Source organism: Marmota marmota, unplaced genomic scaffold (assembly GCF_001458135.2).
Source record: "Marmota marmota marmota unplaced genomic scaffold, marMar, whole genome shotgun sequence".
Lineage (NCBI taxonomy): Eukaryota > Metazoa > Chordata > Mammalia > Rodentia > Sciuridae > Marmota > Marmota marmota.
Window position 1 is genome coordinate 11836739 of NW_026000164.1, and position 24954 is coordinate 11861692.

Here is a 24954-nt window from a genome sequence, read left to right on the forward strand (position 1 = left end):
CCCCCCCCGCTTCCTGTGCTCTCCTATTCATCCCCAATCTGCTAACTACACTCTTAGCCTGCCTCATATCTGTTTAAGCAAAAAAGCTCCTCTTCCCAGAGCTCACGCAGCCCCTTTCCAAAACATTCACCCTTCCCATCAGCCCCCCGAAAGCGTGGCTTGCATCCTTCAGTGCAGAGGCAGTTCCCCGCTCCCCCCCATGCCTCTGTCTTACTTTCCCTCAATAATCACCTCCCCCACTTCTTCGGTCTGCCCCTTCCCCCTGGATACATCCTCCCAACACACAGTTCTCTCAAGCCAAATAAAGGTGGCAGAATGAGGAAGAAGCCAGAGAACCCCGAGTGAAGCCACTCAGACATTGCCACGTGTCCCCCACAATATTCTTTACAAGTGGGGGAGCACGGCAGGACCTCGCAGCCTTTCCTGGGCTCTTCCTGTGCCCTCAGTGTCCTGGGCTGTGAGTGATGGGTGCCCACACACTGCCCACCAAGCCCAGAAACTACTAAAGCTAAAGTGGCCAGTTTCCCTGAAGGGAAGTAAGCTGTTGGGCAGTGGACAGCCCCTCTGACACTCAGCAGATATTCATGTCCACCTAGTCCTCACCCAGCATACTTTGTCTCAAGCACAAAGCTGTTGCATTGGAAGCCACACAAGGAGACCCCAGCGTGACCATTAGCTTCCGTGCCCAAACCCCCCCCACCCCTGGTAATCTAGCACTAAGCCCCCTTGGCAGAGAGTTTCATAAAAGGGTGCCATCCCTGGGACCAAGCTTTCAAGTGGGGAGATGTTCTCCTTGTCCTCAGGTAGACCACAAATCCCCTATGGCATCACCAAGCCTTGGATTGGCTCCATCCTTCCTCAGTGAAGAAACTCAGCTCAGAGTGAAGGGAGGATCGAGAAGGACAGGTCACAGAGAAGCGTTTCATTGGAACCTCATGAACCTCAGGTCAGTGTGCTCCCACAGGGTTCTCACCCATCCAGGCGGTGGCACCCATGTCCCTGTGCTTAGTGCCTCTGGTGATATTTGGGATGTTCCCAAGGGAAAGGGTGAGCAGGCCAATGGTGTGCAAGTCCAGTGGATGTCAGTTTGGACTGCGAGGCGGAGCAGGTGGTCAGGGTGATTCAGAGGAAGCAGGGTGAAGCGCGGTGCCATTGTCTCCTGGACAGTCGCATTTCTCACATTCCTGGTAGCTGATTGTTGTGGGCTGTGGAAGCCAGCTGGGCTTTGTCCTCTTCAGCTGGGGGACTCACACCTGCCCAGACACCATGGTTCCAGATGGAAGGTCAGGGAGGGGAAATCAGCACAAGTGACAGGATGACTTCCCTGGACTAGATCCTGGGAGTTACAGACACTCCCAAGCTTTGAACAAGCTTGTGGTGGAGGGTTTGGGTCGTGTGCGTGCGTGCATGTGAGTGAGCGGAGCAGACATTATTGGAAACTGGAGCGAGGAGATGAGGAGGCTTAAGGAAGTATTACTGAAGGTTCATGGTCGGGAGAACGACGTGGGTCCCCGCCCCTCCCCAGCTCTCCCGCCAGCTTCTCATTGACTGAGGGCAGGGTGGCACGCAGTAGGGCATTTGCTCCTGCTGGCCTGCCAAGCAGCTGAAGGACAGAAAACGGAAAGAAGAAAATAGCTCAGTGTCCTCAACCAGCAGAGAGAAGTAAACCGAGAGGCGAGGGTTCCTTCCGCAGGCCCAGCCTGGCAGGAGCTGCTTTTTCAACACATTCCAGTCCAGGGACTTGCAGGCTCCCTTCCCCCTTTGTGTCTTTTCTTTCTGATATTTTACAGATCCCCAAAGGGGAAGCCTCAAAATTGAGCAGGCCAAATTGTCCTTACCAAATTGGAAAGGAAGGTGAAGCCGTCCTTTCCACTGCCAAAGAACCCTTCTCAAAGGCACCTCCAGAGATGGACACAGTGGCGTTCCTCTCTTTCCTTTCTGGGCAATAATGACATCAGTAGTGAAGCAGTTCTGTTTGTAAACTGTTTTTCTCTCTATCCTGACTTCTTTGTTTTAATTGCATTTATTTCAAAACTGCACTCATCTTTTAAAAAGAGGAGTAGAGTAGTGACCCTCAACATTGCTGCTACTGGGAAATGACCTGGGCACCGAGCAAGGAGCTGTTGGGCAGTTCTGCGGCCTCGAGGCTTAGGGCGTGCTGGACTCCACTGGGCTTGGCAGCTCCTTCCCACTCCCCTGCCTCAGGACTCACTCCTTATCTCAACGGACAGTCAAATCTCAGCCAGGTCACTAGAGAAGAGAAGATGGCTTAGTGGAATTTATATTCAAAAGAAATCGCTTCAAGGCTTTTGGCCCTGCTGCTCAGTGTAATGACCCAATCAAGTAGAGGTTTCTGGTGTTAGGGCAGCTTTCAGAAGTTCAAGAGAGAGAGCTAGCTCCATGCTGGTCTTCCCTTCAGACTCGGAAGAGTTTACAGAGACGTGGCCCCTGCCGCAGACCCCAGCACAAAGGGGGCTTCTGATGCCTTTACGAGTTCCTCCTCTCAGACCCACGGCCTCAGTGTCCAGACTAGCAATATCCCTCACAGGAGGACTGGCGAGCATCATGTTGTGGAGCCATCACAGCCATCCCCTTGAGAAAAGGGTAGTTTCCCCCTCCCCGCCCACTGACAGATGAGGAAGCTGACACTCTGAGAAAGTGGCGTGTGTTAAAGAAAGAAAGCAATGGTGGTCCAGAATCCCCAAGTTTCTAGTCTATTAATCATTAGTGGACTCTTCGAGGTGTGATTTTGTTTCACTTTTTTCATGAACAGCAATTGTATGGCCTCATATTTCTGATGTACCTTTTAATGATATGCCCATTTCCTTCGTGCCAAACACTGTGCTAGGAATTGCCCGATGGTCTTATTTCATTTCACACTAACCCTACAAGATTGGCAATATCCATCCCTTTACAGAGGGCGTGTTGGGCTTGCAGAACTCTTAACCTTCCTGGGACCACCCAGCTGGTGAGAAGGGAGCCAGGGTCTGCCTGGTTCCAGAACTGAGCTCAGCCACCAGACCCAGCTGTCTCCTGTGTGTATGTTGCAAAGAGAGGCCTTGAGGAAATGTCACCCTGTGCCCTGCCTGCTCTGTGTAACTGAGCAGGTGAAAAGAGGGCATCCTGAACTGGATGCAGGCAGAGGGGCAGAATAACTTTGACTTTTTAGAAAAATCTCTGGGGAGTTTCTTTTGATTCCTAGAATTCCTTTTAGATTTCTTTCCAGTGTACCAACTAGCTTTAGTAATGCTGCTAACTCTTATGAGAGTGAAGGGGGAAAAAAGTGTTCTTTTCTTCTTTAAAAAAAAAATAATTTTTCTTGCTTATAGTTAATTCTAGAAAGGCAATACTAAAGGTATATATTTTTTTCAAAATGCTATTTTTTACTGCACTTAATAAATATCATGACAGCTCTGATCTCTGTAACAGATCCACTCTTCAGCTCTGGGCAGAACCAGATGCAGGGTTCACACCAAATTTGTAAATACCATGTGTGGGTCTGGTATCCAGGAACGTTTTTCTTTCTGTAAAAAAAGAAAAAAGAAAAAAAAAAGGAAGAAAGACAAGATGACTTCTAGAAAGAGGAACAAATTTTCTTCCAAGAGAGACACCCCTCTCAAAGAAATAGAAAACAACAGTGTGTAAACTGAGAAAAGTAAGACAACTTTCAGGAATTAAAGAAGCATCTCTGGCCCCAGTGTGAGATTGACAGTAATACAGATCCATTTCCACTTTGGTTGAAAGGTGGAAAGAATTCAATATGATTTGGGACTAGATTTTTAATTTTCCAACAAACCGTCATCACATGCTATGAAGTGTCTACTCAGCTGTTTTGGGGTGGGTTTCTCATTTCTCGTTTCCTTTAGAAACTTCTTGGTTGACTGGCTCCAGGCTTGTTTGCCTAAATTCTTAGGTAGTTTACACAAGTTCTAGAATCTTTTTAGAACTTTAACTCCATTGGAAGCAAACCCAACTGGTCAGAATCGGAATTCCTGGTTGTGTCAACAGGTATTCTGGAATTCTGACAGAACACCTAAAGATTTTTTTAGAAGATTCTAGATACATTATCTTACACAAACTGTGACCTAATGGCAATAATTACCTCAAACGTGGGCATTCATCCTGGGTTTAGCCTTTTTTGAAATCATGTAGCCAGCTTGATCTTGGGATTTAAAAAGCTATGAATTCTGTGTGGGCTGAAAATAATGATTAGTGCACACCCTGGTCATCGTTGCTTAAGTGAATTCTGAAAATAGTTCATCTTTACAACAAGAATGAAACCAAGGAAGAGATCATTCTTTGTGTGATAATCAAATATGATGTTCAAACGCACGTGGAGCATGTATGTTTTTAGCTACTGTAAAATGCTGTTAGCTTTCTGGGATATCAAGAGAATCTCATTTTAAATGAGTAAACTGAATAATTGACTGTGGATACTTAAGCATATCTCTGGCTACATTTTATAGTTAAAGTGTTTTATAGTTTACATTTAAACTGGTACTTTTTAAAGACAATTTCTGTTTCTAACTCTTCTTCAACCCCCCGCGATGGTTTGCCTCCTTGGGTTGGAGGCCGTGTCTCCAAAGGCAGGTGTTTTGCCCGTTCTGTTCTGTCCCCCAGTACGTGCGTTTTCCTCCATATTGTTGGTTTCCAAGTGAACTTGAGAGAATGTGAAAGGAAGTCCAGCTGGAGTGGGAGGGGTGTGTCCCGACCTGGGCAGATGCAGTCTCGCACCTTGTTGGGCCAGCATTTGTCTTCAAGGCCTTGTCCTTGACACCTTGGAGGAGGCAGTGAGAACTGATTCCTGGTTCCTTGATTTTTGTCTTGATTTGAATATTTAACTTATTATAGATCCACTCACTTCCACTCACTAGGCAGTAAAAGACACTGGGATTTAGGTGGCCCTGAAGGTACCACTATTCACTCTGGGGCCCTGCTGGTATCCCTGTCAGCGTTTTGCAAGGGAGAACCGTGTGTCCCTGTGGCCCTGTTCTCTGGCTGGGACTTCCATACAACTGCTGTCTTTTACTCATTTTCTCTTTTAAAACAAAATCCTTGTAAAAAGGACAGGTGTACATGTTGCCTAATGTCAAGCTGAGATGTGAAGCTGGGCTGGGTGGGAGGGACTTGGGGTTCCACAGAGACTGCACACACTGCTCAGCCGAAGGAGCTGGGATCAAGGGGCAGCCCAGGGCCTTCCCCTGACACCCAGTCTATAGGGAGGGGATGTGGAAGGTCATGAGAGAAGCTTCAGACACAGGAGCAGGCCCCACGTCAGGCAGGAGCAGCCTGGGGAGCTGCCAGTTCTGCTGAGAGCCTAGTTTGGTTTTCATTGCGCCACCACCAAACTGTGGAGGACCCATTGTGACCCATTCCTCCAGCAGCAGAGACCTTGAAAACTGCAGAGTACCTGGGACCATGCGTTGGCTTTTCCAGGTGAGCCTCACTGACAGGCTGTGTTCCTTGTGGCTTTGTTAGATTGTCAGTGGAGGATATTCTCATCTCAGCCACCCTCCCACGGTCCTGTTGGTGCATGTTCCTTTGCACTAACTGACCACATGAATTTTGTGTTATTGTCTTTGGGGCTTACCCTCGTTTTTTAAAACTAGAGATATAGAAATTCACTTTTCTTTTTCTGTTTTTTAATTTGAAAAGTACATTGTATCTGAAAAAGGGCTCAGCCATTGCTCTCTCTAGTTTCCTTTCACCCAGTTTCCAAACAAACCTCTCCTGGCGCCTCCCTCCCCCTGCTTCCTCGTTTTGGGTCACTGTCCCTGTGGCCACCTCTGCCTCTGCCCTGCTGTCACCACAACCCTGTGCCCCACCACCCAGGACTCCAGAAGTCAAGAGTCAGCAAGAAGGGCCCACTTGGTCTCAAGAGCGGTCCTGCCTCCTTTCCGCTGCTTGCCACTGAGGGCAGTGGACTTACTCTTGCTGTTTCGTGAGGCGGGCTCAGGTTATAAGGAAGAACTTGGGACGTGGAAAGGGATTGGACTGTGCCATCTTCTGTAGTTTTCTGCAACCTCCAAATGGAGCATAAAGCATCCCCCCCGACCCCACCCTTCAAAGCAGATGTCCCTATTTGCTCTGCCTCCAAATCTGTGGGCTTCCCGCCCTCCACAGTCCCTCACTTCGGTGTCACTACTCTTAAAAGCTTTCTTTCTCCCATGGGTCTCCCAGGGCGCAGTCCTCTCTGGGACCCACAGCATCTCTTCACCTCTGCGTGTGCATTTTTTTAACCAAATGAAGTGGACAAGAAAGGCATCCCTGGGGCAGCAGAACTAGTTGAGTAGGACCCCTGTGTAGATAGAGACGTTGATCTATATGTTTGTGTATATATATCAAACCAAACTCCTGACAGGGAAAGTACAGCTTTACGGAAGAGGAGAGAGGGGCCCTTGAGAGGTTGGATGGGGCAGCCATGGAGTGTCCAAGGAGCGCACAGTGTCCCTGCTCCTGCACGGCCCTATTCTCCACCTCGCCACAGCGGGGCCAGGGACCCCAAGGGTGCTGGTGCTCTCTCAGGGTCCCCAGCATCAAGGGCATAGACGGGTGAGGGGGCAACAGATCAGAAGGACTGGAATTTTCCATCCTGTTTTGCTTTGACCACATGTATTGAGCTGTAGCCTGATATTATATCATGTTTCCAAAAACGGTATCCATTAAGATGGAAGAGAAGAGATCCCTAGAAATGTTTACCTTTCCACCGCCCATGACTTCAGGACACTGGATAGAAAGACACACTCCCCAGAATAACAGGGAAGAGGAGACCTGGCGACACGCAGTCCCCAGTCCAAGGAGCGTGGCTCCCTCCCCAAGGTCATCTCACCTAGACCATTCTCTACCGGGTCATCTCAGCTCAATCTCAATAACCCCATAAACCCTGGTCCGTTGTGTTCCTTCACTGTACGGTTTCTGTAATAAAAAGTGTTAATCCATGTTAATCTGTGTGAAAATTATTGCGTGCAACGGTATTTTCTCGTGTACCTCTTTTCCTCTGTGAATTGTCCCTCTTTTCTTTTTTATTTATAAACGTCTACTTTTTTTTTTTTAAAGACAACCCAGTGTGTTGTAGACCTATATGTAACCTATTCCTTAGTCTCATATTATAGGTATGTTATAAGAATGGATATTTTACTTGGCTTTAGAATGTTTTACAAGAAAACTAATTCTTAACTGATCGAGTCCTTGCTACTAAAATGCTTGTGTTTTTCATCATGATGTCGTGTGCTTCTAAATTAATAATCATTTTCGTTGTAGAAAAATGGAGTGAATTTATATTAGTCTTGGAAACTAATAATAGCATTGTAAATTTATGAGATGATTTTAACAGAAAAAAATTATAGAAGAATATAGTTATTTTAATTGTAATATTACTAACTGTAGGGTGAGAAGGGGGGGTCCCGTTGTGGTGAACTATGTTATTATAGCTTGTTACTCACAGTTTCTTTTTTGATCATTTTTTCGGTCTCTGAAGTGAAACGAGTTATTAATTAAAATTTGTAAACTCACATATGCATATTGTATATGTGTAGAAATGTAATCACACTTTGTCTTGGAATTACATTAAACTGTTTGGAATCACTGTACACTCGCCTGGCGAGCTTATTTATCCGACGCCACACCAGCCACAGTCCAAAAAAGTTGTTGCAAGTAACATCTTTCTGAAGTTATTTAGCCCTTTAGAATTTATTAAATACCTCTGAAAATGTCCAGAGCCCACCACCGCCTTCCAACTTTACAGAGATGACGATGTGACTGGAGAGAGGGGCCTCCAGGTCATTGTCCTACCAAGGCCTGTGTGGCAGAGTGAGAGTGGCTTCGCCCCCCCCCCCCATTGCCTCCTGGGTGCCGTCCAGCCCCATCTGCGCCCACGCTCCATCCCCGAGGCCCAGGGCTGTCCTGCTTAGCTTGCCGGCTTTCCTCCCAGATCTGGGAGCTGCGTCCCCGCCCCGCCTTCTCCACTCTGGGCCTTGGTGTCAGTAGCCTGAGCAGGGCCCTGCAGTCCCCAGTGGAGCTGGGTGCCCCCAGCCCCTCCAGGCCTACCCCTACTGCTGCAGCTCAGGAGGCCCGGGAGGCCCAGGAGGTCAGCCTCCTAACCACGGCTCCATCCTCCCGGTGATCTTTTTTCAGTTTTAATTTTGACATAATGCACCTAACATAAAATTTATCATTTTGGCCATTTTTACGTGTACAGTTAGTGGCATTGACTACATTCCCATTGTTGTCCCATCGTGGCCACTATCCAACCCCAGAACTTGATCTCATCATCCCAAACAGAGGCTCTGTACCCATTAAACATAAGTCCCCAGCCCCTCCCCCAACCCTGGCACCACCCTTCTACTCTGAGTCCCAGTAAGTTTGCCTATTCCAGATGGTCCATATACGTGGGATCCTGTGATCTTTGTCCTTTCGAGTCTTGTTTATGTAACTCAGCACAATGGTGTTAAGGTTCATTCCTGTTACAGCATGTATCGGAATTTCCTTCCTTTTTTAAGGCCTTAAATAATGATGATCCTTCATTGTGTGAACGACTACATTTTGCTTGTCAGTCTGCTGATAAGCACTTGGTTTGCTTTCAAACCAAGTAAAGGACGCGGCCCTTGGTGGACAAGCACTTTCACATTTCTGCTTTTTGCTTTTGGATGCACACACAGAATGCAATCACTGGATCACATGGCGATCCTGAGTGAACCTCTGGAGGAACCCTCACACTGTTCTCGACCGTGGCTGTGCTTTCTCACACTTCCACCAGCCACACGCAAGGTTCCAGTTTCTCACCCCGCCCCAACTCTGGTCCTGGCTTCCATTTCTGGGGAAATTGCACCTTTAGGCTCCTTTGCTTAAACTCCTTAGTCCCCAACTCCGCCCATCCTCCCACCGGGACCCTCTTGCTTCAGCCCCGCTCACCTCCGTGGATCCACTCAGCCATCTACCTTCCCTGCTCCCGAGAGCTGCTGAACAGACACCAGCCCTCACACCCGTGGCCTGCAGCCTCCCAGGCCTTCCATGCCATCAGCTCCTTGGCTAACCAGAAGCCAGCATCTCCAGGACCTCTGCTGGCTCTGCTCACACCTGTTCCCCTCTAGGGTAAGCCGGAGCACGCCCAGCCCTCCTGCCCCTGGTGGATGGGCAGCCTCTGCATCTTTCCCCTTGAGTTTCTGGGGCAGAAGGACCCTGGGTTCCACTGCATCTTTCGCTCACTCCCCAGATCTCATTCTCCTTCAAGCATCCCCTCCCTCTCCTGGAGCTCCACATGTCTCCTTAATGTCCTCGAGAAGCAGCCCAAGTTATCTCAGGGAAGCTTGCACTGGAGCGCTCGGCTGCAGCAGGTACTGCTAGTCTGGATTCCCCAACCCTGTCCCCACAAAACCATAAGAGCCTTGCAGGTCAGGGTTTGTCTTTCATCATGGTTTCCAGGCATCTGTTATAATGCCAAGCACAGAGTGGGTGGCCAATAAAATTTGGATGAATGAGCAAACTGCACATTCCCCACCGACCCACCTTTCCACTCTGAAATTTCAGTTTCTCCCAGGATTCCAGCAATACCACCCAACACAACCCGAAGTATGACCAATACTTGGATTAATTCAAATTATGTAAAAACTCACAGAAAGAGCTCAACAGAACTTCAGAACTCTTCTACCAAACATTTTAATTAAATGCATAGCCGGGGATCCTATCTATGGGAGTGGGGAGGGAAACCAACCCTGTAGGCCAGAAGGGATGAGAACATGTCAAAGGGGACAGTTATAGCGGTGAATAAGCAGCTCACCACCAGTGTCCCTGGGAGGTGATTTAGATCAAAGTGAAAAGACAGCTTACTGCTTCAAGTATTTTCCTCAAACATGCTCAATATCGGGGTAATAAAAATGGTGAGGGGCTCACTTGGACCATGATGAGCAGGAAGCAGAACTCCAATTTCCAAAACAGGCTCATTTCCCAGTTGAGCCAAGGAGACCCAGAGAAAGGCCAGCCCAACAGTTAAATGGAATGGACTCTCACTTAGAGGCCATCTTGTCACAGTGCGGGGGCGAGGGGTGTCTTTGGCTTCAGAGGGAGACGCGCCTGCATCACAAGCCCCCTGGCTTTTAGGGCAGGTTGCTGGGTGGCAGAGTTCGAGTCCTAGTCTGTTCCAAACAGCCAGGTATGAGGAGTATTTTTTTTGGGGGGGGCGGTGAGTCAGGCTTATACATTGTTTCCTAACCCTATACCAGAATAGAAGAGCTTAAGCAAATATTAAATACTATAAAGCCGACCAACGTGGACATGTAATGAAGGCTTTGGCATCTCAGAATCTCTCAGCTTCCATTTCCGGCTCTTCCCTTTTGCCAGTGGTCAGAGAAGGAGCCTCAGGTCTTACTCTCACCCTCCTCGCACACTTTACAGCCAACATGGGTCCTGCTGCAAGTATTTTCCTCCTAGGAAACTTACATCCTCTGCAATATTAGGGCTTGGATAGGGGATGTCCCCCAAGAAGATCGTGCTTGGCAATGCAGGAATGTTCAGAGATGAAATGATCCGATTATGAGAGCTGTAACCTAAACAGTGGGTTAATCTGTTTGATGGATTGATAATTCAAATGGACTACTGGGTGGTAACTGTAGGCAGGTGGGCATGGCTGGAGGAAGTAGGTCATTAGGGATGAGCCCTGGGGGATGCTGTCTTTTTCCCCCCCACATGATTTTATGGATGCATTATAGTTGCACATAATGATGGGATTTGTTGTTCCATATTCACATGTGAATATAATATAACAATATAATTTGGTCAATATCACTCCCCAGCACATCCCCCCTCCCTCCCTGCCTCTCACTCCCTGGTCCCTTTCCTCTAATGATCTCCCTTTGATTTTCCTGGGATCCCCCTCCCTTTCTTTTCCTGTTTCCTCTCTAGTTTCTGCATATGAGAGAACACATATGACCCTTGAGCTTCTGAGTTTGACTTATTTGGCTCAACATGATGGCCTTTAGTTCTATCCATTTTCCCACAAATGGCATAATTTCATTTTTTCATGGCTGAATAAAACTCCATTGTGTGTATGAGCTCATAGTCCTCCAAGACTATGAGCTCAAAATAAACCTTTCCTCCCCTAAGTTGATATTGCCTGGTATTTTGGTCACAGTGACACAAGATGTCCTTTATACTGTACATTTTCTTTGTTCATCGGTTGATGGACACCCAGGCTGGTTCCATAGTTTAGCTGTTGTGAATTGCGCTACTATGAACACGGGCGTACGTGTATCGCTGTAGCAAGACGACTTTAATTCTTCAGGATAAATACCAAGAAGTGGTATATCTGGGTCACATGCTGGTTCCAGGCCTAGTCTTTTAGGGGAGCTCCATAGTGATTTCCGTGGTGATCGTACTAATTTACAATCCCACCAACAGTGTCACCAGTGTTCCTCTTACTCCACATTTTCTCCAACATTTATTATTATGTGTATTCTTGATGACTGCTGTTCTGACTGGTGTGAGATGAAATCTTAGTGAAGTTTTGATTTGCATTTCCCTAATTGCTGATGATGTTGAACATTTTTTTAATATATTTATTGGCCATTTGCATTTCTTCTTTTGAGAAGTGTCTAATTCACTTGCTCATTATTAATTGGGTGGGGAGGATATCTTGTCCCTAGCTCTTTTCTCTCCCTGCCCCCGCCCCTATTTCCTGGCTGCCATGAGCTGAGCAGCTCCCCTCTGCCCTGCCCTTCTGCTGATATTCCGCCTCTCCTCCGGCCCACAGCAACAGAGTCTGCCACCCATGGACTGAACCTCCAAGACTGTGAGCCCAAAATAAACCTTTCCTCCCCTAAGTTGATATTGTCTGGTATTTTGGTCACAGTGACACATGGTGTCCTTTATACTGTCTGACACTACTTGAGGATGCAGAGATTCCACTGACCAGCAACAATCCTTATCCTCACTCTGTAAGGAAGAGATGGATAGCTAGCAGCCCCACCTCTCCCAGGATCAGGAGGCCATCCCATGTTGTTTCTTTCTTTCTTTTCCTTCTCCTCCTCCTCCTCCTCCTCCTCCTCCTCCTCCTCCTCCTCCTCCTCCTCCTCCTCCTCTTTCTTCTTCTTCTTTGGTGGGGGGAGTTGTCTGTTTCACAATACCCTTTTTTAATAATATTTTTTAGTTGTAGTTGACACAATACCTTTATTTTATTTATTTATTTGTATGTGGTACTGAGGTTCGAACCCAGGGCCTCACACATGCTAGGCAAGCGCTCTACCACTGAGCCACAACCCAGCCCTCATGCCATTTCTTAAATGCCTTCACATGAATTCTTCTATTGATGGCATACAGTCTCTTCCATCAAGACCCTTCACATTTGACCCCACTTCTAACACAATGCTAGACTATGGTGCCCTTGTAAAGAAACCACTTAATTTACTTCCACGTGTTCTAATGTTCCATTTCAGCGGTGTCCTAAGCTCTTGCTGTGGCCCTCAGGCTCTATCCATGGGCAGACTAGTCCACAGACTAGGGCTGCTTATAAGAGAACTGATCAACCACTGACAGACAGAAGGCCACAGCAGATGGGAAACAGTGCATGGATTGTCACAGGTGTAAAGCTGTCTCAGGCGAGTGAGGCATGAAAGAAGATGATCTGGGTGGCCTGGTGATTCAGAACACAGCTTTGGGGTCAGCCGTATTTGAATTCATTTCCAGGCTCTGTTGCTTATTACTGGGAAATCGCTAACCCTCCCAGACCTCAGCTATCTTACCGATAAAATGGGAATAATAGGGCATGTAGTGAGACTGGCTAAATATTTCCCAAACTCAAACCTGTCACCTATCCTTCCTTAGCACACAGATCAATATATATATATATATCCTAGCTTTCTTTGCAAATAAATATGGCAGGGCCGGCCCCTAAAAAACTCACGAACAATTATCCTTACTCTCTTCCCTCAATTTTTGGTCAGATGTGGAAGATCTAGGAAAGAATTCTGAGACCCCCCCCACAAAGAATGGTGGGGCCATGGGACAGAAGAAGCCTAGGTCCCCAAATGACTTTATGCCCCACAAAAACCACAGTGCACAAAACCAGAAAGAGTAAGAATATAACCTTTTTATTAGGTTTAAGCTGCTGAATTTTTAGGCTTGTTTATTATGGCAATTAGACTACCCTAATATGGAAATTGCTTCCTGAAAGTGAAGTACTTCTATAGCAAAAGTCTAAAATAAACTACATGGCATAGCTTAGCAGTTGAACAGAAAATTATTTAGAAAGAAACTGGTTTCAGGGGCTGGGAAAATGATGGCCCATGTCAGGCTTTGGTGAAACCTGGGATAAACATGGAAAAGCTAGAAAGCAGACCCCGTCAATCTGAGAAGCTGTTAGGGAAAGAATGCAGCCTTGGGCTGGGGATGTGGCTCAAGTGGTAGCGCGCTCGCCTGGCATGCGTGCAGCCTGGGGTCGATCCTCAGCACCACATACAAACAGAGATGTTGTGTCCACCGAAAACTAAAAAATAAATATTAAAAATTCTCTCTCTCTCTCTCTCTCTCTCTCTTAAAAAAAAAAAGAATGCAGCCTTGGGTGGGCAGCCTTGGGTGGGCGATGCCACTCCTGTAGCAGGACCTCACAAGAAAGAGGTGAACTTCAGAAAGAATGAGTCCTTTGTGGTCAGAATAAAAGAAAACGGAATTCAAAATGTAGAAGGCTGAAAAGGCAAAGTAGTCCAATCAGTTTAAAATAAAATTGACCAAGTGGCTTAAGCAAGAAAACTCAGTTGAACAAATTAGTTTGGCTGTAGCAGAGATGAGACTGGGGATGTGGCTGCCTTCACATAGTCTCTGAGACCTTCAAGACAGTTGCCATCAGCTGAGAGGAAGACCCAAGGTCAGGAAAAATAGCAATTAGGCAACCTTGAGAATTTGGTCTAGAAAATAACTTTGGAGTACAAATGGATCTGAACTATTTTACACTTTTGAGGAAATTGTATTGCCATAGTATTGTGTTGCAAATTGCAAATTGTATTGCAAACTAGTACCATAATTATATTTGTAATAATTATACAAACTAGTATAATAATCCTCTTCTGTTCCAAAAGCCATCACACAAATCTCAGACAGGTAGTAGTCTACTAACAACACGACTGACAAAAGGCGGCCACCACTGGCCAAGAGGCTAAAGGAACAGGGAAGAACCTCTCCGAGGGTGGCCGAAGCCAGAGGGTATAGTAAAAGGAGGAGCCATGGAATTCCGCCCCCCAACCAAGAGAGGTGAGCACAGACTCTAAGGAAGTTTCTCCACCCACCTCTCCATGTCAGGGGACTTCCTTCACTCCAACCCCCCGGGAGGACTCCAGGATCGCTGTAAGGCAGTGGCTTCTAAACGGGAGTCACTTTTGCAATTGTCCTGCCCTGGTCTGGGGATAGAGGTGGAAGGTAGACAGGAAATTTGTTTTAAACGTTCAAAAAAGAGTTTAGAAGGTTTCTGCTTCTGGTGACGGCTATTGCTAGAGAAGATGATCCCAGGAAGCTAGAGCTGGGCCTGGCAGAGGACCGGAGTCATTCTTCACATCCCCAACTCCTGCGGCCATTCATGTGGCAGTCCTGTGCAGAGGATAAAGGCAGCGGGAAGAGCATTGCCTGTGGGCACTCGGTGTCCTTTCCCAGGGCAGCCCCTGCTCAGTCCCCTCCCCCTCCTCCCTCCTCAGAGCTGGCCTTGGGCAGGGAGCAGCCTGCTACACCTTAGCTTCCCACGGACCCTGTGGGGATGGGGTTGGGTTCAAGTCCTGGTTGCAGCTCCTGGCTGTGTACTGTGGAGCAAGCCCCTAAACCCTCTGGTCTTTTCCTCAGGGGTTAGAATAGCTGCTGACGCTGACCTGGAGGGTTCTGAAGATGACTCAGACTGGCTGGCCCATAGGACAGCACCAACAATGCCCATGAGTCCTTCAAAGTCCTCCCAAATCATGTCTGAGGAGCGCCTGGTGCGTGACCGGCTCCTCAGAGGCCCTGTCTGCTCCAAGGGTTACACCGAGCACTGGCTGAGATTTGGGTTTGAACTTGCCTGGGGAGCACTGTCCCCAGCTCTGGGAAGATTAGCTGAGGGCATGAGAAGCAAGGCTGAGGAGGGACAGTCCCATGGGCGCTTCTAAAAAGAGACACAAGCTCTGGGGACTGCTCTCAATGCTGCCCCCTCTGGTTGCCAAGAGCACAGCACAGGAATCTTGAGCCACGTAGGTGAGTTGGTGGCCTGGCTGGTTTCTAGCCATTGAAAGGATTCCCGACCTTTCTGGAGTTGGCTGTGCTTTGTTTTTATCTTGCATTTCCTTCCTCAGCGGAAGAGATAAGGAAGGTCTTAAAACACTGGCGACCCTGGGCCAGGGTACCTGATTTGCCAACTGATTTAGGATGGTTGTGTGGTCCCTGGATAAACCCAAAGTTAGAAGAACTTACCTGCCAGGGGGCCTTGAAGCCTCCAGTGTTAGAGTCTGTAAACAAGTCAAAATAACACCTGGCATTTTGCCAGGGGAATGTTAGAGTTCGTAAACAAGTCTGGATGGTGCCTGGCAAAATGCCAGAGGGAGTGGTTTGAGAAGTAACAAAATTGAGCCATTAAGTATGGAGATTCCTTATTGGTTGACTGATGTATCTAGTTTATGCTAATTAGATAAGCTGTGTGGAATGTATAAATACTGCTCCTGTCCTGCAATAAACTGGCTCCTACTCCTGCTGTATCAACGTATACAAGTTGTTCGTCACCCCCCGGTTATTTTGCTGCAGCCGGACTGCGGCACTCCAGAAGCAGGATTTGGATGTTTAAGAAGAAATAAGATGTGAATGTTCCCTGTTCTGACGTTGCCCACCCCATCCCCAGCCCACAGGCAGAATGAAGGCAGGGCTCTGAAGGCCGGTGGTCCACCATTCCGCAGCTCCTTGTCTGGGGCCCTGCAAGGCAGCAGACTAACTCCAGGCAGCATCTCCTTGCCTGAGGCGCATTTCTGCAAGAACTCATGAGGGACCTGAGTAAAGCAGGGTTCTGAGGACCTTGAGCCCTGTCGTCTTGGAGGGTGGGACACAGGGCGAACACACCCTGGACAAGACTGAGCACAGGTGGCAGTGAGACCCCACCAGTTCCTCAAACTCCAGCCCTGCAACATGGTTCCCCACTCATGGAGGAGAAGGGATCCCCCAAATTCCTGGCTCCCCAGCAAAGATAAGCATGAAGCCACAAACCACACCTGTTTGACAAAATGCCTGGAAAGTATGTAGAAAAGTCAGCAAAACCAAGATGGCAGCTTTGTCAGTGAAAGGACTGGGCAGAGCACAGCAGGACCTGGTTCCCTCAGAGCTATTTTCTGAAAATGGGCCAGGACCCAAAGGCCAGCACGAGGCTCCCAGGCAGGCAGCTGGGGGCTCTCACAGGAGGTCAGGGAGCCCAGGTTGCACTGTGGCTTGAGCCAGGGCCTCCGATGTGGGGTACAGGGGGACCCTCAGAGCCTCCACAGGCCTGCTTCCTCCCAGGTAGACCAAGAGGGTGTCCAGGAAGAGGCCAGAGGCCTCAGGCAAGCTCTAACTCAGCCCTCAGTGACCATCACCTAATCCTCCCATTCACATCACTGTCCTCTCCCTAGGCAGAATAAACTACTCCTTTATAGTGTTCTAGAACTCTCTAGTGCTTTCTGAGCTGTTTTCTCTGCTCCCTTGGGGGATGAGGCCATGGATCCTCTGGCATATGGGAGGTGTGTAAACATTTGTCACATTGAACTGAATAGTAATGAGGAAGCCAGAATGGAGCACACTCCTCACACAGCTAAGAATGACTTTACAGCCTCCTAAATTAAACGAGGCCCTGAGGTCATAAAGTGTGTGACATGCAGCCTGGACAAGACTGAGCACAGTGTGTCTGTGTGCATATGCGGTTTCCATCCTCGCTCCTACACACCACCGCCTGCCACACTAGAGCAAGTACATCTCTGTGGTAGCCCCAGCCGACTGTACCCCTCTGCTTCCCCCACCCTAAGCTATGACCCTAGAAAAAATGGCAGCGGACCTCTCTGGACATCAGTCATCTCTTTATTCCATTAGTGACCATACAACAGCACCACGGCACAGCAGGGGCCCAGCCTGAGGACCCCGGGGAGGCAAAGAGGGCAGGTGCAGGAGCCTCAGGGCCCTGGGCTGGCCAAGGTGACAGGAAGGACTCACCTGCCTCCTCCCCCAGCTACCTGGAGAGAAGCCACCAGGGAGGGGCCACCGTCTGTGCCAGCCCCCAGCCTTCCCCAGAGCACCAGGGATGCAGCAAGGAGGGAATGTTCCAGATGAGGCCAGTGAAGGGCTTGTGACAGGACTAAGGACAGGCCACTGAGAAGGGGCTGTGTTGTGCGCGTGTGCATGTGCATGTGTGCGTGTGTAAGGTGGAGAGGTGGCTACTCTACTTAGCATACCGGGTTTAACTGCTGAGCCACAGGACCTGCCTGGGGACAACGGAAACCAGATCCAGGGGCCTGAGAGGGTGGAGCCTGAGGGGTGGAAGGCAGAGACTACCCTCTCCACTGTGGCCGCTGGGAGGAGGCAGGTGGCTCCCAACTCGAGGCAGGTCTTGGAGCCGTCGCCTCCCCTGGCCCTGGGTAGAGGGGCCACCTCTGTCCTGACCGTCCTCAAGTATAGGCCATCTTGCTGCACACCCAGGGCCGGGTCATCAGACACTCGGTGGACACCAGCCTGGTGGGCTCCACGAAGACACACTCCCCTGGGCCAGAGATGGTAAACCTGTGGCCAGAGAAGAAACGAGCACTCACAATGGGCCCACGTAGCCCGTCTCCAGTGGCGGGGAGGCCCCGCAGCCCGCTTGCCCACTCCATCACTGGGAGCATCTTCCAGGACAGCCAGCCCAGACCACCTGTCAAACCTGGCCTCCCACTGTCTCGCCACCCTGGGCTCTGGCCACCCAAGGCTTCCCGGGCACTGCTGGCCTCACCCTGCCCTTCCCCATCTTGCTTCCACATCCTTCCAGGGTCAGCTCCATGTCCTATGCTCCAAAGTCCCCAGCTCAGGACCACCCTCCACCCTCCCTGCCTGCACCCCAGGGCACCACTCCTCACAGCCTCAGGGGATTGTGTCTGTCTGTCACCACTAATGCCTGAGCATCCAGCTTCTGTTCAGCAGGGGCTGTGCAGCTCTCCTTTTGGGTCTCCGAAGGTGCCTGGTGTCTAGCCCACAGCAAGAGCTCAGCAGAGACAGGATGAATTAAACTCTCCTCACAGGTCAGGGGCAGATCAGGACAACCCCAGTAATATCAGACTGCTGAACTATAACACACGAATTTACTGACGCCATGAGTGGACCTGTGCATGTCAAGAAAACCTCATTTGTCCACCCAGATTTCTGATCCCTGGCATCTGGGCTCCCACAAGAGAGGACATCAGAAGAGCCCAGAGGGTGCCTGGTACTCAGCCCTTCTGTGTCCCCAGCCTTTAGGGGTCTCCCCAGCTCTGAGTTAAGGGCGGGGTACGGAGGAGAAATGAAGAGGCACTGAGGACCAAGATGGGGTGACGCTGAAAAGCACAGGGGGCAAGAGAGAGCGAAGGGGAAGGCTGTCCCCAAACCCCGCACCCTTGAAGGCTGCCGGAACTGCTGTGCCCTAAGCCAGCTCCAGCGGGGAGGATGGCTCATCACCAGCTCTGGCTCCCAGGAGGGTCTGAGGGCCTCTCTACCCTTCTGCATTAGCTCCTGCCCTGGGACCCTCGAATGCCATCATCATCAGGTTAGTAGATGTGCACACTGCAGAGTCTAGACTAGGAGCCCAGGTTCCCCTTACCTTCCATGTCCTCCCCACGTGTCCCTGAGCCCAGACTGGCCCCCCAGGTATCTACACTATCACCACCCTGTTACCACGCCATGCTGCCACCATCACCCCACATCAGCCAGCGTGCTTGGCACCACACCCCTAGGTCCACACTACGTGGGCCACACCAGTCAGACCACGGCTGCACACGCTGCCACCATGGGAAGGCCTCAGCCTGAGACGAATAACTGCCGTCAGATCCCCTTTCTTCCACGTGAGCGCATGCACAGCATGCTGTGGCCCAGAACTGGGATTCCGCCTCCCACCCTCCCTCGCAGGGTGCAGTCATGTGACTAAGTTCTGGCCAATGGAGGACGTCCAGGGCACGCCTCCCCTTCCCACTCCCCCTGTGGCTGAACACGGTGGGCGGAGCCATACTGAGGGGGCGTGCCAAGGGCGGGGCACAGACAGTGAGGCTGGCCGGACACTGTGAAGCTCTGATGTCCATGTGGACAGGGCCACGGGACGAGGCTGGACCGCGGGGAAGGAGAAGGGAAGCGGTTTTCATGGACGGTCTCGGCCGGGACTGTATCTCTAGCTCCCAGGAAACCCTGTGACTTTCTCACAAGGTGGGGTCTGGGGCTTAGGGCGTCCCCGCTAAGCTCCCTGGTCTTCTAGAAGATGAAGTCCCAGCTCACGTGTCGGGGTCAAAGGGGTCCCCGTTGACCCAGTGGAATTCATCGCCAACTCTGCGCAGGCCAATCCAGGGCTCCCTCCGCGTGAACTTGAACATAAATTCCTGCAAAAGGAGAGAGAAAGCTGGGCATCAGGTGCAGTCTCCCGGCTGGGGCTCGCCCTGCGACAAACCTGGGCTCCTGTACGGGTCCTGCGGGGGCGTCAGCCAGGGTTGGGGAGCTCCCGGCTGCAGGGCGCGTGCCCGCAGCGCCCGAGGGGCCAGGAAGCGCATGCCTGACCCCGTGGTCCAGAACCCCAGGCCACCAAGAAGTTCGTGGGTTCTGCTTCTTCCGCGTTCCTATTGATGAAGCTGTTCGGGGTGATAAGTAAGAGCTTGTCCCGACTTGGAGCAGTAGATTGGCGGTGCGTTTTTACATTTCCCAAGTGTCTGTCATTGTGATTCTTGTTTGTGCTTTATGATACTGAGTTTAGCTCAAGCAATCAGCCTCGGATCAGAGTAAGTGGCCTTGACAGTGGGGGTGGGACCTGTTCAGACCCCGGTGATTCTCGCCTGCATCCCTGTGACTGTGCAGTGTCTGGGTGGCCTGGGGACAGTCAGGGGACACTGTGTGCTTGGGTGTTGGTCTCCCCTTACAGCCAGGTTGGGGCCCTGGGGGTCCCTCCCTTTGACCCCACAGCACTCACCAGCTCCTTCTGGCTCTGAATGACGGCCAGCGCGGCCTCGTGGGTGTGGCAGTACTGTCTGCCCGTGTTCCAGTCCCTCGGCTCCTCCGAGAAGAAGTAGCACTTTCTTCCATAGAGCAGCCAGTCCTCGGGGCAGGGTGCCTCGCACTTGATACAGCCCTTGGAAGCTGCAGGGCAGAGGGCGGGTTGGCACATGCCATTACACCTGGCCACCACCTGACCCCCAGGAAGCCCACTTCACTGCCCACCCCTCCACCTCGATTTTGGAACCCTTCAGAGACACCCTGGATGTCACAGTGCCTGGAGGTGGCAGGTCAGTGGCTCAAAGAATAAGAGGATCTGGGGAAGGTGGCCAGCGCATTACCCCCAGGGGTGGTGACATCAGCTTAGCCCCTGGGTAGGCTCTCCTCTCTCCCAGTTCCCAGAGGCACAGAATCCCAGAAACTCAGACTGGGAAAAGACCCAGAAGCGCCTTTCCTCTCTCTGCAGCCAGCATAGGACCATCTGCAGGATGGTTTCCTTAACCCCTCAGCCCCTCATTATCTAGCAAAGCAGTTATGTCCACCCCTGACCTACTAGAAAGTTCTTTTTAAATACTGAGCCTAGGCCTGCCCTCCTATGACCTAAACCTAGGACCTACAAGTCCAGGTTCTGCCCTCTGGGGTGACCAAAAGAAACCATTCCATCTTCTCCTGCTTGAAGGGGACATCATCCTCCCCTGCATCTGGCTCTCATAGATGCCCTCTCCTCCCAGCAGGACAGCTCCTCACCCCGCCTGTACTGCAGTGTCCCCACATCACCACTGAAATCTGCCACCAGGACACAGGAGTACAGTGGCCCCATCAGTTTCCAGTTGCCATGCCCTGCACCTGCATAGGCCTCAGTGAGTGGACCCTGCAGATGAGCACTTTTCTGGGAAGGAAGCTCAGTGTCCCCATCAAACTAGCAGAGGGCCTCCTTGCTAAAAGGAATAAAAGCCATGTCCTTAGATTGTTTGGGGAGCACCTGTTTCCAAGTCAGGCCTCCCAGTGTTCAAAACGTGTATATCACCTTTAAAATCCAAATCCAAAAACTTATATTTACTTCTTCCCCATTTATTACATTCATCATTTGAGTTCATAAAGGTAAATTTTAATCTTAATATTTTACCCCCAGGGGCCCACAGCCATGTGGACACTGACTAATTGGTGGCCCTCCCTGGGTGTGCCTATTCAGTGAGATGCAAGTCCACTTAGGAGCGAGGGCCTGAGGTGCCATCTTTCAACCAATCCCCACAGAATCTGCTGAGAGACTTTCTGGTGCTTCACGGAAATCATCCTATGTGATGGCCACACAGTGTCCTGACCCCCCACCCAGCAACAGGATGAAAAGGAAAGTGGTTTAATTTGCAGTAATTATTCTAGGTAAATCCAAGCTGGTGCTGGTGACCACTGTATCTATTCCTAACGCTCTCGACCCTTCTCCTATTATGCAATATATAGGGGAGGATTTGGCAGGGATGGAAACCGTTGGTGGACCTTTCCCCGTTTTAAGGAATCTATCCCTGGTCTTACAGCACTTCCCAAAAATTAAAGACAGGAGCACGGAAATCACTCCTGCATACCCTACAGAAGCCACAACACACTTTGACTTCAAACCCTCAAGAGTAGCCAAATTCAGGGCTGGGGCTGGGGCTCAGTAGAGTGCTCGCCTAGCACATGTGAGGCACTGGGTTCAGTCCTGGGCAATACATAAAAATAAATAAGTAAAATAAAAATATTGTGTCCAACTACAACTAAAAAAAAATGTTTAAATAAAAATTAAAAATAGAGTAGCCAAATTCCCTGCTCACAGAACCTCACCCACTCTTTTTTTATTTCTTTGACTTTTTCAGTCCTGCAGGACACTCCATGTTTCTTAGGCTTCTCCCCCTTAGAATGTTCTCTTCCCTCGATGGGGTCCAGTATGTACAACCCTAAAACACTTGAGCTTAAGAATCATTCTGTACTGGAGGTAACTACAGATTAACAGGTACAGAAGGAGTTCTCTGCCCTCCACTGCCTAAAAGCAGTGAAAGGTTCTCTCTCACTTCTTTCTCCCCCACCCTTTCTCTCTCTCTCTCTCTCTCTCTCTCTCTCTCTCTCTCTCTCACACACACACACACAAAAAAAAAAAACACACACACACACACACACACACACATACAAACCTCCCATCCCAAGCCAGGGAGAAAAGTACAACTCATATCATCAAATACCAAGATGAGTTTACACACAGAGACCTTACAAAAATAACCTTCATTTTCTATTAGTTCTCCCATAATTTCCGCTTCGCCATAATTTATCATCCCTTTAAGTTCAAATTCCTTTATTCTGTGAAAAGGATATATAAGCCTCTGAGTCTAACCAATTCTTGAAGTTTCATTCCTTGAACTCCCGGGCATGGAAATATTACAAAAAAGCTTATCTTTCCTCCTGTTAATCTGTTGTTGCATGTCCCCAGGTACTGAACATAACAGAGTAGAAGGAAACTTTTTCCCTCCCAAACATTCTCTGCCTCTTGGACTCTAGGAAATTCCTATTAATTCTTCATGGTCCAGCACATTTCCTGCTCTGGAAAGCTATGGACAGTAGACCTCTCACTATTGCACTTAGCCCTGGACAGATGTCAGACTGTCATGCTCATCTCTCTCTCTCTCTCTCTCTCTCTCTCTCTCTCTCTCTTTTCTCTAGCACCTAGTCGAGGGTCTAACATGAAACAAGACTCAACAAATGTTCATTGAATGAATGTGACATATAAAGTCCCTTATATATATCACAAGCCATCTCCTCCATGATCACTGCCTGCCTAAACTACCCCACATTTGCTCAGAGTTCCCGGAGCATTGATACAATAATACCTAAGAAACATCTCTACTTCCCACACCTGGCTGAGTAAAGAGGACACGCGCAGCCCACGCGTGCAGTCTTAGCTAGGCTGAAGCCACACCAGCCAACACTGTACGGTTGATCTACTTTGTCCCCTCACCCCAGAATTCCTGGAGTCAGGACCCTCTCGAACTATGTGGAGCCTATAAGCCGAATTACACGCGCGCTCTGACATGCGTGCTCACCCAGGATGCTCATCACCACCAGGATGGCGAACAGAAGGACCGCGATGGCCCCCAGCAGGAGCCGCGTGGTGGTGTCTGAGGAAGAGAGAAAGGAGTCAAGACCCACCAACCCCCCAGCAGGCCCGGGGCCTGACAGAATCGGAGGGCAACGCCAGCAGCCCGGGCCGTGAGCAGCACCAGGTGATTCTGACGCCCCCAGACTGAGGGCCACTGACCCAGTCCCACCCACCATTACCCCGCTCAAACGCCCTGCAGGGCTCCCGGCTGCCCACACTCCTGCCGCAGCCAGAGCTTCCCAAACTTGAATCTTCTGCTGCTTCTCTTCCCTGACCCAAATCTCAGCCAAACAAGCTCCTCACAAAACCCCCAGGCCCTCAGAGTCTGAAGTGGCGTCTCTGCTCCTGAGGTCGTCCTCCTCCTCCTCTCCTGTACCGGGAACCCTGCCACCATCTGCGCTCTCCCTGATTCACTAGGTTCTCTTTTTCTGTTATTGTTATCGCTTACCATTTTTATGTAGTTTTTGTAGTTAACAAAGAAACCCTTTTAGGCTTTAGACATGCATTTTTAAAAAATATTTTTAGTTGTAGATGTGTTGAAGGATGTGTCAGAAGTTTATTCTGTTTAGTCAAAGGGCTCTTTCAATCTGGGTTGAGTCCTTCAGTCCCAGGAAATTTTCTTTAATTATATCATTGATGATTTCCTCTCCTCCACTTTTCATTCCTTCCTGGAGATCATATTATTCAAATGTTGGATCTCTTGGACTGGCTCTCCAATGTCTCCTTTTCCACCACCCTTATTCTCTATCTCTTTACCTTTTGTTCTATTTCCTGGAAGATCTTCTCAACTCGGTCTTCCTACTCTTCTACTGAACTTTTCGTTTTGGTGATTGTTTGATTTCCAAGGACTTTTTGTTCTGTTGGTGCTGTTCTGTGACTATCCCCTCTGAAGGCATCCTACTTTTCTATTTTAATGAGGCAGTAGTTTCACTTATCTCTTGTCTGAAGCTATTACTGATAGTTGGTGTGTGGGGGGGGGGGTTCAATCTCTGTTTCTTCCAAACTGATAATTCCTTGCTCATTTGTAATTTCCTACAATGGCTGAGATCCTTGGCTATTTGTTCATGATCAAGACAGAAAGACTAGAGTTCCCTGAAGCCTCAGAGTGCCTGCAGGGTCTTGGTAACTGTGGCCGGCAGAGGGGTCTTGGTAACTGTGGCCGGCAGAGGGGTCTTGGTAACTGTGGCCGGCAGAGGGGTCTGGCTGGGTTGACCCTCAGGGATAACTGCCAAGCTCCTGGGAATTTTCCTCTTGAGTGGGTCACAGTTCCTGGAGATGCCTCCTGTTTCCTGTCCTAGAGGGTGTAGGCTTGGCTAGGGATCCTCCCAAGGAGGCGGGAGGCTGTCCCCAGCACCCTGCTGTTCTCAGTGTGGCGGTTCTGTCTAGAGGGCCTCTTTCTTGAGAGACTCTACCTTGGGTTCCTAGCGGGGCCAGGGAGAGGCCGTGTGAATAGGACTGAACTCCTCCTCAAAGCCATGGTCCCAGTACTGTTCTCAGCCCCATCTGCCTCCACAGCCCCTTCCCTGAGCCCTGGGGCCCTCACATGGGACTCAGGGGGTCCCCTGCTTTCTGGGCCTTCTCAAGTGGGCTGGCATGTCACACCCATCTGCCCCCAAGCTCCCAGTTTTGTTGCCCTGGTCTTCTCTCCTGTCCTTTCTGAGTGTGGCCTTTAAATGTCCCTT

At 49.8% G+C, this 24954-nt stretch overlaps 1 protein-coding gene across 1 annotated transcript; it reads right to left on the minus strand.

The window, feature by feature from the left end:
• Positions 1-17016: 17016 nt before the first annotated feature.
• On the minus strand, positions 17017-23463 carry Clec2l (C-type lectin domain family 2 member L). Its single transcript, XM_015493890.2, has 4 exons — positions 23217-23463; positions 20126-20292; positions 19444-19544; positions 17017-17730 (listed from the first exon to the last, which is right to left on the minus strand). Exons 1-4 carry the CDS (start codon positions 23446-23448, stop codon positions 17619-17621), a joined length of 612 nt encoding a protein of 203 aa, XP_015349376.2. The 5' UTR covers positions 23449-23463; the 3' UTR covers positions 17017-17618.
• Positions 23464-24954: the final 1491 nt, after the last annotated feature.